The sequence below is a fragment of the Anticarsia gemmatalis genome, chromosome 28, assembly GCF_050436995.1.
Source record: "Anticarsia gemmatalis isolate Benzon Research Colony breed Stoneville strain chromosome 28, ilAntGemm2 primary, whole genome shotgun sequence".
NCBI lineage: Eukaryota > Metazoa > Arthropoda > Insecta > Lepidoptera > Erebidae > Anticarsia > Anticarsia gemmatalis.
Genome location: NC_134772.1, coordinates 338390 through 353709, shown reverse-complemented (window position 1 = coordinate 353709; position 15320 = coordinate 338390). Strand labels below are relative to the sequence as shown.

General features: G+C 33.8%; 1 protein-coding gene and 1 long non-coding RNA gene across 3 annotated transcripts in view; both read right to left on the bottom strand.

The window, feature by feature from the left end:
- The window catches only part of LOC142984933 (uncharacterized), a 46828-nt gene extending 32909 nt beyond the window's left edge, over positions 1 to 13919 (bottom strand). The window contains exons 1-3 of one of the 2 annotated variants that reach the window (XM_076132814.1): positions 13708 to 13919; positions 7390 to 8118; positions 1971 to 3005 (exon numbers count right to left, since the gene is read on the bottom strand). In XM_076132814.1, the coding sequence (XP_075988929.1) occupies positions 1971 to 3005; positions 7390 to 7986 (1632 nt within the window). In that variant the 5' untranslated portion in view covers positions 7987 to 8118; positions 13708 to 13919. Of the gene's footprint in view, positions 1 to 1970; positions 3006 to 7389; positions 8119 to 13388; positions 13516 to 13707 lie in introns of those variants that run through there. The other variant, XM_076132815.1, reaches the window with a different exon arrangement.
- The window catches only part of LOC142984934 (uncharacterized), a 273228-nt gene that overhangs the window by 32909 nt on the left and 224999 nt on the right, over positions 1 to 15320 (bottom strand). The window lies entirely within an intron of this gene.

Here is a 15320-nt window from a genome sequence, read left to right as displayed (position 1 = left end):
ACAGGCGTTAAGCCACGTCAAAGGCCTTTCGGGCTTGAACAACTTTGACTCTAGGTTGACCACTAACCATACGACAAACAAACAAACAAACATTAAACCTACTAGAAAACTAAAAATTCTTAGCAGAAGTACCAGGAAGACATAGTTAGTAAGAGGTGTTTGTAACGTGCACACATACACAGTACATTTACAGAACATCACCCACACAAATAAGTGACCTCGTTATAAATGCCAATGAACTGAACGACTATAAGTTCACGTTTATCTTTCAGGAATGAGATATTTTTCAGCTAAAATCTTTAGTGATTTCATACTTTAGCAGCCTCTGTGGCGCGGTTGGTAGTGTAAGCGACTGCTGCGCGCTGTCTTGGGTTCATATCCCGAGTCAGGCCAAAAAAGTATTTTCTGAGTTTTCTGTTAAAATTCTCAGAGATTGCCCGGAGTTAAGAAATTTTGGTCGTTGACCAACGTGCCTCTGAGAGCACGTAAAGCCGTCGGGCCTGCCATACCTCTCTCTGGTCGTGTCGGTTTAGCCTGCCCTCTAGACTATAAATATGAGAGTATAGGAATAAAGAGTGGACCTGTGTATTGTGCACACACTTGGCTGCTATAAACAAAGTCCTGCACAGTTGGCTGGTATCAAAGAATCTGGTCGCCGTAGTCGAAATCGGCCAGGACGACATTATCATTACTTTAGTTTAGGAGTTTAGAAATGTCTTAATTCGGGTAGTTAAAAACAGAGGCTGGTCTGCTTTTCTGAACGGACTTTCATACGGTTTTTACTAATAGATAAAATTATTAATGAAGTTTGTAGAATTCTTTAGGATTGTGTTTGACTGAAATTAAATTTTAATTGTTGAGAAGCCTTTTTTTTAACTCATTACTGTCATACTCCTGGGCAACGGTGTCCTCCCAAACGAGGGAGAGGTTAGTTCTTGAGTAAATAATCTAATAAGAAAATATCTGAAATGGTTTTTAAAAAAAATTGGTTGCGTATCATACGAACATCTATGACCTGTGCCTGAAAGACAGATTAGTCGTTAAACGACTATCATATACATAGCCCTATCTTCACATATGCTTAAAAAAGGCAATTGAAATTATACTATCCAGTATCTCGACCATTTTTAGTCTAAAACGTGACTATCAGTGACAAATAAACGCTTATAAAGAACAAGGTTACCTTTAGAAAAAATTTCAAAAAATAGTCGTTGGTCCTAAAAAATTTTCAACTCATCAAAATATACAATAAACAATAAAATGAACGAAACACAATAAAATACGTGCACAGAAAAGAGCCAATAAATGAGGTGCATTGATCATGATTGCTTCGATGCGCCAATCAATTGATTGGCTATTTGATCAACTAACTGTATTTTTAAAAACCCCATTTTTGATCGAGATTAACTTACCCCAGGTTTTTGAGGTACATTTAGCGGTAGTTTATCTATTCAATAGCGTTAAAACTCATATAAAAAACGCTATTGAATAGATAAACTACCGTTAAAAGTACTCAGAAACCGGGGGTAAGTTATTCTCGATCAAAAATGGGGTATTCAAAAAAATACGAGTAAAAAAAGGACCACACTGTATGTGAAAGCGTGACGTTTACGTGACGTGTGCGTTTAGTCACCGGTTATAATAATGTAGTAGATTCCAGACCGGCTGCGTGGTTTAAGCGTTTAGCTAGGTCTGACATCAACTTTAGAATTATACACATTATAATCGATGCATTACAGTCACGTCAACGCTACGCACACGCATACAGTGTGTCATATTTAACTATAGATATAAATACTTCATTTTTTGCATTTAAAAGAGAGTTTTATCATATTAAAATTTCGTGTAAGTAAGGACAAATTTTACTAAAACTAATTTGGTCAAAAGTCACTATTAAAAGGTATTTAATTAGCAAATATTTTTTGATAGTCGAAGCAATCACGATATACAAAATAAAAATGAGTACTTACCCCTTTCATATCTTCATAGTCTTTATCCAACGCTTTCCTTCTGCTAGAAGGAATCTCCGGGCTCAAATCTTCTGTAGGCTCACTAAGAGTACTCTCTGTACTAGTCTCCATAGACTTAACTCCATCTTCCCTTCTCTCATCGTCCTCGTTCTTTTCTGTTCTCTTCTTCAAGTAATTCTCGTGTTCAAACGTCTTATTCTCAAATCCAGTACCGCTTGGAGATTCAATATCATTGTCCAGAACCAATCTATCATCTTCTGAATCTATATATTTTAAATTAACCCTAGATCTTCTCACTTCTTTCACGTCATTTCTTGAAGGCTCCTCGTTAATATTGTTTAAATCATTTTGCTTTTTAGGCGTCGCGCCGGAAGAAACAGGTTGTGAAATCTGTATGTATGAAGCAAAGTTAGAAGTATGTTTCGGCACTTTGACTTGCTTTTCAATATCATTCTTTAAATCTTTAAGCTTATGATCTGTTTTCTTATAATCCCCGTCGCCATTTTCAACTTGGATAACGGTGGACTTCTCTAGAATCTTCCCAATCGGATTGTTTGGGTCTAACTGACTTTTAATACTAGCTAAACGATCTGAAGGTAACTTAGACGTAAGAGACGTGGACATAGCACTCGCTTTATCATGGGCAGGCTTAGACAGACATACGGGTTCGGAGATAGTTTTACTTAGCGAAAGATCAGAATTTGAATTGGAACGAGAGCTCGAAGACCCGTCCCATCGGACACCGTTTTTCTCATGCGGCAAGTGAACAGGGACGGGCTTTTCGTCTTTCGGTACTATTTTCGTGTACCCTACAGTTCCGTTCTCGCAATCTTTTAATTGATTTAAGTAATGTTCAACTGATGTTTTGGAGTATCTGGTGTCGTTCGCTGGTAGTTTGGTCACCGCCATTTTGGAGTCGAATCTCTTTCGTATCTCAGAGACAGTGGGTACTTCGTTCCCGTTAGTGTCTTTGACGCCGTTGGTCATTCGTTTGTACCCTGGTGAGGTTTCCTTGTAGGATCTTCGCTCGGGTTTCTGGCGTTACAATGGGAATCTTATTGTTTTTGCCGTGGTATTGGTGCGTTGTGAGCGTGTATGTTAGTTTTCAACATTTATGACATGCTTTGCTGTAATACTAGTATGGTATGCTATTGAGAGATCTTGGTGCGAACTAATTTTGATGTTACTTTAGTGGATAAGGGCTTTTGCATAATTTAAGGTATTTTCCTTGAAATCTGTGCATTTAAAGTTTGGATACGTAAAAGGGTCTATTGAGGAAGTTATCTAAGCTAGTTTATTCATCTATGATATCAAATGACTAGAATTTTTTTTGTATAACAGTAATTTTTGCCAACCATGACATAGGTACTTTTATAGTAACCAATATAGTATTTTTTTACTAATAGGCAATGTAACTTTCGGTCAATTTGTGACCTTAGAGCAAGTTTGACCTGTCGTAATGGTACCAATATAATTTTTGCTATAGTAACATCAAAATTAGTCAAAATTTTGAAACAAATGGTCCATTTAAAATAATTTGTAATATAGCATACCATACCACTTATTTCATGAAACATGGTATTACGAGCAATTTCGCATCTATTTCACTACTGCATAAACAAATTTTGAAAGGAATTTCAGTTTTCAAAATATATTTTTTTTAATTTTCACTTTCAAAATGTGTTTCTACGATATTTTGAAAGCTGTCGTTTTTATTACATGGCTCTTTAGTGCTTAGTTAATGAACATACACACACTCACACGCGCACACAATATTTCGCCGCTTTAGTACGAAAAAGGCTTAAAATACAAACAATTTTGTACGCACTTAAGCCGTTTTGGCACTGAAAGCGCAACGTACCTTCAATGAAGGATAAAATTGCAGTTTCAAAAGAAAAAGAGCGTAAGTTAATTTTGAAATAGAGTTGCTTACGCCCTTTTTCAAATGAAAATGCGATTGTGTGCCTGCGAAATTTTATTTTAAACCAGTACTATTTGGTTTTGATAGAAAATAGCCAAAAATCTGATGCAAATTTTTGTAAACTATTTATTTTTCAAAAAATTTTTGAACTATTTCAAAATAAATACTGTAAAATCAACTTTACATACTGAAGTTAAAAGTTCATTTTACATTTTTTTTTATTTTGAAATAATATTTTTATTTGAAAAACAAATAGCACACAAAATAACTTCGTGGACGAGTTTTGACGAAGTAGAGTGATTTGATGAGTATAATGATAATGTAATTTTTCTCAAGATATATCTTAAGACTTATCTTAAGATTAAAATGCTCTTGTGTATTGCGAAAATGTATTTTATATTTCTGATTTTTTATAGGCATAATATCTTATAAATATTTGGAAATAAATGCCTTGAAAATTATAGTGATATAACTTTTTTATTTCTTTTATTACTATATGGATGAAAAATTACTTTAGATGTATAATTTATTTAATTTTTAACTTTAATAACTTACCTATTAAACTTGTATCTAGAATCATTTAAAAACAACATGTCTTCTTACCTTTTCATGAAAAAGAAAATGAAAAATTTTGAAAAAAAAAATATGACAGACAAAAATTAAAAAAAAAAACAAGCCAATTAGTTACTGAAAGGCTTATAGGCTGAAACACATGCTGCCACTGTGTTGTGTGTGACAGAGAAACACACAAACATACATCTGAAGAATGGGAGCGCACCAATTTATATCTATCCTTGTCTTGCATGAAGAAACGCGAATTGAGAGAAAGAGATAGCTATAGATATTGTAAAAAAAATGTCTTTCTAATTGGAAAATAAATAAAAATGGTGTAGAATTTATTAATTTAACAAAACTAATTATAACAAAGCTACTATTTTATAATTTTTTGATAAGTATTACACAATACCATTAAACTTGCTAAACGTTTCGATTCAGCTCAAAAAAATCTATTAAAATTGGGTTTACGTGGAAAGGAGTCGAACCTCCGATACTTTAGTAAGAATTCAATGATTTTCAATAAAGCTTGTTATTTACTTTGTGTGTACTTTAAAAATTAGTTTTTTTTTTCAGATTCCTAAAATACATTGTAATTGATAAATACTTAGTTATGTGAAAAAGTCAGGATCATCAGTCTAGCCTTTCTTCCAACTATGTTGTAGTCAGCTTCCAGTCTCACCGGATGCAGCTGAATACCAGTATTGTACATGCAGCGACTGTCTATCTGACCTCCACAACACAGTTACCTGGGTTATAACATGATACTAAGTAAGACTGCTTGTCAGACTTTCACGCTTCTTGCTACTGTTAACGACTGACAGAGGTATTTGCAAATGCAGTGTGATTTTCATTTATAATATAAATTAATTATATTTTTTGACTATATTATACTATTATAATTGGCGCTCTTCCATTCTAAAGATTATTTTAGTTAGATTGTGTGTGTAGTGTAATTTTAAACCGATTTTTTACGCGAAATATTTTGATCAATGTATTATTAAATAATAATAATTTTCTTATGTATTATTAAGTGTATATTAGCTAATTATATTATTATTTTGTGACGATCATAAATTTGATTTCTTTATTTTTACGAATTTTACAATTTTAATACCTAAATACATCAGAATTAGTACCTATTGTACCTAAACATGTATTTTAAAGTGTTAATCATTTGTGACGACCGTAGAAAAGCCTATTTGACTGTCTAATTTAGATTTCATATAAAGTAGTTATGATATTTTGGAAAATAAGGATTTTTGTGTTTTTTGTGTCTGTCAATTATGATTTTTATATTTTAGAATGTGTGTGTTTAATGTAGTGTGGTGTAAGTGTAATGTATAATGTGTATGTGTGTGTATATCTTGTTTTTTATATATTACTGAGACTTTAATCATTATGATAGTATATAAGCCTACACTATTACTAATAAATAATTGTTGAAAAAAAATCTCAAGCAGGTATGTGTTTTTATTTTAACTTATTCCTATATTACTATAGCTATTTGCCTAATATTTCAAATAATTTCATTTAACGCGTACTTTTAAAACGAATGCTTTTTTTGTCAAGTATATTATTATACATTAATACAGTGTAATAACTACATAAATTCAGTGTACTACTAATTAGTGAAAATAATCACTCATTATTAAAAAAAATAACCTAAATAATTTTGCAAATAAAATCTAAAAAAAATATAGTAATAATACTAGAAAAAAATCTTGATGCTAATGCACCAAAATTAAGGGAAAATAAGTGTAGAAATTAAATTTGAATAAAAAGTTATAAGAATTTCGCAGACACTCAACAGTAAATAATATAATTTTAATTATAGATAACTTTAACTCGCTATATGGACATAAATATAAGCATCGAAAAATAGTATTTTTGTAAAACAATGATGTACTTGCAACTAATACAGAAAAGACTACAGATTGACTGCCTCCGTGGCGCAGTGGTTAAGGTCGCAACATCGAGAGGTCGTCGTTTCGATTCTCACACGAAACAATTATTTGTGCGACCCATAACTAGTTGTCTCGGATCTAATTGTACTTTGTGTCCGTTGTTTGTATGTTTGTATAAATCCCCGAGACCAAAAGACAATTCTAAGTGCGGGAGTTGTCTTAAATGAAAAGGCTCGGAGATATGAAACTATAATTTTAAAATTCAATTAACCATTTCTACATAATAAATCAAAGTTTTGTAGTGCATAGCAGATCATTGTTGCAATATAAAAAAAAAAAATTAAAAAAATTGGGGGTTTTCAAAATGCAGCTTCGAACCATTTCTATCTAGTTACCCGTTACCATGGCAACGTGAGTACACACGCATAAATTTTGTTACGTCAAACTGCTAAGACAAGATTACAATTGGAGCTTGAAAAATTAAGGTCAGTTTAATTAAAACCAAAGGGACAGTTACTAATAAAAAAGTCATTAAGAACTTCGAACAGAATTGCAACTAACGTATTGCATTAAAGAACGAAAAATAGCTATAAGTACTAGGAAAATGTATTTTGAATTCCATCCCGAAGGGAGTGAAATCAAACGCAGGCAAAGCTGCGGGCAGAAAGCTAGTTGTTACTAAAATAAGGACTAACCCCCGCTTTCTGAGGTACATTTAGCGGTAGTTTATCTATTCAATAGCGTTTAAACTCATATAAAAAACGCTATTGAGTAGATAAACTACCGCTAAATGTACCTCAGAAACCGGGAGTTATAGATTCAAATTAGATCAGTCGCGGGTAGTTGTAAAAATATTAGGCAAATCCCTTTACAGAATATCTTTGAGAAAGGAAACTAAGAAACTAGGAATTTAGAGGAAATCAATGTAATTGTAAATAAACCATTGCATATCGCAATTCTAGTTCCAGAATATAACAGTCCATATTACGAAATAAAGTTTAAGTATATATACATAAGAATAAATCAAAATAATTACCTCAGAAATAGCTGCCGCCGAATTCCTTGCTTTTCTCGCGTACCGGGACGGGTCAGCCGCCGGCGGTCGACCGATATCATTAGAAATTGACTTAGATCTTGATATTTCACCATAATTCTGATTCTGCTGCTGCTGGATCCTTTGCGTCAAAGGAATATAGTTCGCTGGTGAATATTTATTGTACAAATCGGCAGCCGACATCGCCAAATCGGCAGAAGGGAGAATACTACGCCGGGTCCTCGGCAACGGATCGCTAGATGTTTTACTACTCTCACTTCTTGTGGTGGAAATATCTCGAGACCTGGATTCACTTCGTTCAGACCTATATCTGCTGGAGATTCCACTATCAGAATCCGCGATACTCGGTGCTCTAGTCCTGGACCTTTCAACTATGGAGGTCTTTCTTTCCCTATTCCCATCGATATCGGAATACCGTGAACGGAATTCTGACCTTTCATAGCTGCGTATTGTGTCATAATTGCCACTTGAAGTTCTGAAGTAAGGTTTGTCGACACTTGAAGAAGTTATTGTTGATCGGTAGGAGCCAGAAAGGCTTGACGAAGTGGTGTTATAGCGAGAGGGGGAGACTACGGGCATCTTGTATGTTTTATAATAACTGTTTAAACATATCCTAACTTATGATAGGTTAGATTTAATCCTGGACGGATGTCGTTGTGTTTGCATGGTTTTTTTATAAGTGATTGTGTTGTTTTTATTGCTGGTGGACTTCTGGAACAATGGAGAAAATAAATATTAATTATATTAATAAAATAAATTAAATTTAACCCATTAACGTCCCACTGCTGGGCAAGGGTCTCCTCCCGTAATGATGGTGGTTATAAGGCCTTGAGTCCACCACGCTGGCCAACTGCGGGTTGGGGACTTTAATATTATTACAGAAAATTTTAAATATGAAAATAATCGGAGAAGTTTATATTATTAGAGTCTAGCCGCAATTTCGTCATCGTGAAAGGTTTTCTCATGTCCTATGTAATTCAGGTTATAAAACATTTTTTGCCAATTTCAAAATTTGTTCAGTAGACTTCGCTTGATTGAATAACAAACATAAATACATCCAAAATTTGACGTTTTTAAATCAATAAAGAAGTTTTAACATAACTACGTTTGTTAACCAGTCTGACAAAACTGCTGAACAAAATTACATGAACTTTGGCAGAGGAATAAATAACAAATAGATGCATGTGACTAACAGAAAAAGTTTCCTTTATTATGAACTTTACCATAATACGTCAAATTAAACAGGAAAATTAATTATTTTTACAAATAAATGTCAATATTATGATGAAATTAGACTGAGTCATAATTTTGTTGTTTTGAACTAGATCAGTCTGCCCTTGCTAGTGGTTTATGTGGCTTATAGTCACTCATCATCAGTTTAGCCTTTCTTCCAACTATGTTGAAGTCAGAAATGCAGCTGAATACCAGCATTTTTTTTTATAAGACAACTCCCGCACTAAGAATTGCTCTTGTGTCGCGGGGACTTTTACAAACACAAACAACAGGCACAAAGTACAACCAGACACGAAACAATTATTTGTGGATGTACTAGCTGACCCGCACAACTTCGCTTGCGTCACATAAGAGAGAATGCGTCAAAATTTTCCCCGTTTTTGTAACATTTTTCACTGGTACTCTGTTCCTAATGGCCATAGCGTGATGTTTTATAGCCTAAAGCCTTCCTCAATAAATGGATTATCTAACACTGAAAGAATTGTTCAAATCGGACCAGTAGTTCCTGAGATTAGCGCGTTCAAACAAACAAATAAACTCTTGAGCTTTATAATCCATACTAATATTATAAATGCGAAAGTAACTCTGTCTGTCTGTCTGTCTGTCTGTCTGTCTGTCTGTCTGTCTGCTACTCAATCACGCCTAAACTACTGAACCAATTTGCATGAAATTTGGTATGGAGATATTTTGATACCCGAGAAAGGACATAGGCTACTTTTACCCCGGGAAAATCACGTATTTCCCCGGGAAAATTCAGGTGGCGAACGAAGTGGCGAATATTCAATATTATAATGACACCGAATTAACAAAATTCCGTTGTCATGGCAACTGTTTTAATGGCGGATATGTCTTAGCGCGATTTCGTTATATTAGGAGATATAAATAATTTTGAGAATATTTTTCGTGAAAAAAAAGCATATTTTATATCATCACGCTACGACCAATAGGAGCAGAGTAACAGTAAAAAGTGTTACAAAAACGTGGAAAAGTATGACCCATTTTCTCTTATGTGACGCAAGCGAAGTTGCGCGGGTCAGCTAGTATTAGTATAGATGTATGCTAGATTCGTCGTAGCGTTTAAGCCGTGTCAAAAGCACTACTGGCTACAACTTTTATGACATAAAGAGTTGCCAAGAAAACTAAATATAATAGGTATCGGTGCAACGATTACTCATATTAACCGATTTTAGTACTAAATAATTACTAATATTGTATTGTAAACAAGACGAATGCGACGTCATACTGCTTTTTAACCGACTGCAAAGAAAAGTGAGTGTAATGTTTATTACACTCTATAGTATTAACTATTTTCTGTTTGAAATTTGCAATGCAAAGGATTTCCATATATTATATTACAGATTACAGATAGATTACAGATGTAAACTATCTGTGTATTTCATATTTCATTTAGTACTTTTGCGTGAAAGAGTAAAAAACATACACACACATTCTCAAACTATAATATTTGAAGCATCAGCAATACAGTAGAAGTAAAATTATCTATTTTTTAAAACCCAAACCATATTCGCGCAGTATCATTTTTAGTTCATAATACATGCCTTATTCTACACTTCAATTACATTTGTTGTATTTTTTCAAACAAGAATATAACACGCTGCATAATACGTAGGCAGAATGACGATAGCTCTAACCACTGCGTCACAGGTCGTTCTTTGAAACAAAGAACAACGCTATCGATTTGCAATGCGTGACAATAAAATATAAATTATCATTTATTTTACGATTCCTTAGTAACTGTTTTGTTTTATATTAACAGATAGGGGGGGAGGTTAGGGGGGAGAGAGTAAGAGGGCTAAATAAAGGCATAATTTTTGGTACGCGGATTAAACTCAGAGCATTTACCCCCGGTTTCTGAGGTACATTTAGCGGCAGTTTATCTATTCAATAGCGTCAAAACTCATACAAAAAAAATCGCTTTTGAATAGATAAACTGCCGCTAAATGTACTCGGAAACCGGGGGTTAATAGTTTCCTCTTTAATAGATTGGGTTCGATTTCCAGGTCGAACCAAGTAAATCTAAACTTATACTACCCCATTCCCATTGCTAAGAAAGGATTGATGGATTTAAGCCCTGTTTCAAACACACTGACTATATTTTTATTGAAGACTAGCTGACCCGCGCAACTTCACTTGCGTCACCTAAGAGAATGGGTTAACATTTTGGGAAAATTTTGACCCATTCTCTTAGGTGACGCAAGCGAAGTTGCGCGGGTCAGCTAGTAGATTATAAAGCTGAAGAGTTTGTTTCTTTGATTGTTTGTTTGTTTGAATGCGCTAATCTCGGGAACTACTGGTCTGATTTGAAAAATTCTTTCAGTGTTTGATAGCCCATTTATCGAGGAAGGCTATAGGCTATATATCATCACGCTACGACCAATAGGAGCAGAGTACCAGTGAAAAATGTTACAAAACCGGGGAAAATTATGATTCTCTTATGTGACGCAAGCGAAGTTGCGCGGGTCAGCTAGTATTAGTATAGAAGTATAGATTTTAAAAGCTACCTTCAAGGCTTACGGATAAGTGCTTGCTAACCTATCTGACAAATAAAGTGATGACAATTGAAGGACAAAAACTTTTTAAGTATTGTCAAAACAAACTACAGTTTTAAAATACATTCTTATCAGAGACTTTCTCCAAAAATGCAAGTTATTTTTAGCTAAAACAAATAAGATAATGGTTATTAACTTTTCATGTACGTGAGTTGACATGAAAATACCTATCTTAAAGATATATGTAACTTTTGAGTTTTAGTAGGTTTTGATATGATGACAATTTCAATTATATTTTTGAGGTAAAATATCAAAGGTTCATTTCCCGTGTTGAATTTATGTACCTGATTATAGACATTAGCTACACAGGTTTAAAATAAAAAAATTAACTTATTTTGTCCCACTGCTGGGCAAGGGTCTCCTCCCTTAACGTAGGAGGGCTCAGGCCTAGAGTCCACCACACTATCTTTATTCTATACAAAAAAGCTCTATATTTGGGTACCTCACGAGCTCACTGAAAGAAACCTAATGAACCGTGTACTCATTTGTGATTCTTGAAGCCAAAGAGATTTTATTACAAGTTCATACATACTATAATGCGAAAAGACTTTCCCCGACCTAATACATACATAAAAGTACGCCTTCTTCCCATAAGGGTTGGCAGAGACCAGAGAAAAATAAATAATAATTTATTTCATAAAAAAACTTTACTAGTCAGTCTTAGGACAGTCAAAGGATGCCTCCTATTGGCTAGTTTGGACTCAAGGCCAAAATCCCATCTCATTAGAGACAAGGACCCATGTCTAGCAGTGGGACATTCATGATTTAAATAAATAACATTTGATATGAGACTAATGTAAACTTTTATACTGCCAACCTTGATGAGGCAGAACATATATTATATTGACCTTATGCAAACAAAATAAAAGAAAAACAATGACTCATAGACAGACAGATTAAAAATAACAGCTGTTTTTATTTTGTTTAGTATATAAGTAATGTTCTAAAGACAATATTATTAATGAAGCAAGGGAAGTTTGTAAGGATCATACCAAGTGGCTTTTTCTCTTTTCTCTTAAGGGACAAAGATGTATGTACATAATTATATTTTAGTCCATAACATAGGTACATGCATCATATTACATCCCCACCCTGTTCTTATATGGGTAGGTAGAGACCAGAGAACGCCACTGAGTACAATCCTTACAAACTTCCCTTGCTTCATTCACATACATACATGTTGTTACAAGAATGCCTTGTTCCCACAGTGAAGGAAAACTTCAACCCATAATCGAATATGAGTAACGTTTTTTCTTGGAATTAGCGAAGTTCTAAGGGGCAAGATCTAAGAGATAAAGTTTAATAAGGGGTAAATTCTAGGGGGTAAGATTATTACTAAACCAAAATTAATGTTTTATTGGGATATCATACCTAGAAAAGTTGATAGTCAAGTAGTTTCAAGTTTTATTCCATAGAGGTAAGCAGAGGTTAAATCTACTTTATTATTCTACAGATTTAAATTGTTTCATACACATTTATACAAACATTCTTAGAAAGATTTCATTGTTAGTATGACCTTACTCTCCTATCATGATAATGCAAATTTGACTTGCAAATTTTTTGCAAAAAGCCATGAACATTTTATAGAGTCATTATAGGCATTTATAGTTAATTCCATAGACAACATGCTTTATGGAAAATTTGGGACAAAAAGTATGTTTTCTGATAAGAGGCTTATGGTATGGAAAAAGAAAATATTGACTGTGTTGCCAGATTTAAATTTACCCATTATGTAGGGTGATTTTTATATGTTTTGATATAATTTCCTGTAGTTATATGGGGTCGTAAAACATGTTATAGTAGCTAAATTACGTTTCACAACAAGTTATTGGACTATTGGACTGTTAATGAATATTAGTATCTAATAAGAAAAAGTGAAAGTAAAAAATATGTTTTAAACAAAAACTTCCTACTACAAATCATTATTTATGATAACATTCGTCCTCGAAAACAGGTTTAAAGAGGCGGGAAATGGATTTTTGTACCTGGTAACTCAGTCTCTACCGTAAAAAAAAATATGCCCGTTTGCGTGAACTACGGTTAGCGCGATGCGTATTCTTACGATTCAAGGTCGCTCACGAGAAATTGATCCAATTATATATAACACGGGTATTACGCACACAATACAACACTACAGTAAATTTAATAAAACATTTTCGCAACAAAAAGGTACCTTACCGTATAAAAAAATACGTAATTCGACACCACTGTATAAAATTGATATTGTAACTCAAGGACACAGGTTAATATGCGTTTTTTAAAGCGTAATAACAACTTTCACACGCCGAACACCGACTCGCACTCGCAAAATCGCCAAATATACTTCCAAAAATACTCTCCAGGCTTATTTTTAGAAACTTCGTATGACACAGCCTATGTTCCTAAAAACACTAATTTAATCCATTTAACTGCGTTACATCACGTGTTTGGTACGGCTAAACGTAAATATCGATCGCTAATAACCAGTTATCGTGTAGAAAATACGTTAGATACTCACAAAATATTAAAAATATGATCCGGTAACTTAGTAACGAGTTCACACCGTTTCAACTGCGGCTGTCCTGTTTATAACGTATATTTCAGATAACACTCGCGTCGTACACTTATATCGACACTTTTGTATATTTAATTGTATTAAAATGGAGCGTATACGTTGAAAAAATATATTTTCTTTAGCTCCTATGTAATTTTAGATGGCTCCATGACTGTAATGGTGTGACGTCACTGGGATTGTTGGCAATCCTATTTTTGTGCCACTTCCTACTCAAACGATAAAATGTCTTACTAACTTTAATTTTCATACGATTGTAACCTTTATTGCAATGCTATAAAGTCGGTATTAGAAATTATGGAAGGATTATAAACCTGTGATACTAATACTCAGTACTGCCAAAGTAAAAATAAAAAAAATATTTCACTTTTTTATGTTCGACTCAACACCAGCTGATTGATATCTGCTAATTAAAATTTTAATAAATTATCTCCTGTATTACTCAAAATACTCAAACTACAAAAAAATATATTCCCACACACATATTTAGACCAAATTCTAAACAATAACAAAATAATCTAACGTCTAAACCGGCATGCAAACTCTAAGTAGTACCACTACTCGACGCTAGATAGCACTACTCGACACTAACTAGTATTGTAATTGATCACAAGATGTCGCTACAAGTAGTTTGCTAACATTTGCTCTACATTTTATTTAGTGCTTTCTCCAGACAGACTATAGTTACCTATTACACGAATTTCTGCTATAAGCTCTGAATAGTTCAATTATCGTTCATTATAAAGTTAGTTCGAAGTAAAAGCTTCTTTATTTGAAAGCTTAGTCTATTGTTTTCTCTTTTGAAATAGTTTAAATTGGTAAATAAGTACTAGTAGAGACTTACAGATACTTATTTTGCTATAGAAAATATAAAATGTAACCATTTTTGGGTGGGTCTATGACTTATTACAGCTGGTACTTAATTATTTCAGGAGATATCTAGAAAAAGAGTAGGTTATTATATTTGTTTTGACTCACGTAGGTAGGTCTCTACGAAAAATTAGTTCATTTTTGGTTCATACATCTATGGGTTCCTCCTGGAGTGAGTAACAGTTTAAGCCTTTAGTCCACCATGCCAGTTATGAGTTTTTAAAGACTTAGCAAAGACAGCTAATCAAGAATGACTAGAAACTATTATGTTTTCCGTCACCGCTTCGACAAGTGATAATATTTTTTTATTCATACATAATTTGGAAAGTACCTTGATCATAAAACCTTATATAAATAAATAGCTTTTTAATGCCCCACTGCTGGGCAAGGGTCCCGTTATGAGGGAGGAATTAGGCCTTGAGTCCACCACGCTGGCCAAGTGTGGGTAGGGGACTTTGTGTAGGTACCTTCAAAAACTGTTCTAGAACTCTCAGGCATGCAAGGGTTCATCACGATGTTTTCCTCCACCGTTGGAACAAGTGATCATTATTTATAATACACACATCACTTGGAAATGTCATTAGGGTTATGCCTCGTGTTTGAAACTTCATCGAAGCCATCACTATCACAGCTCAACCCTATTCTCATAAAAAATCTTGGAAAGAAGGTACTTCCAATCCTTCTATTAA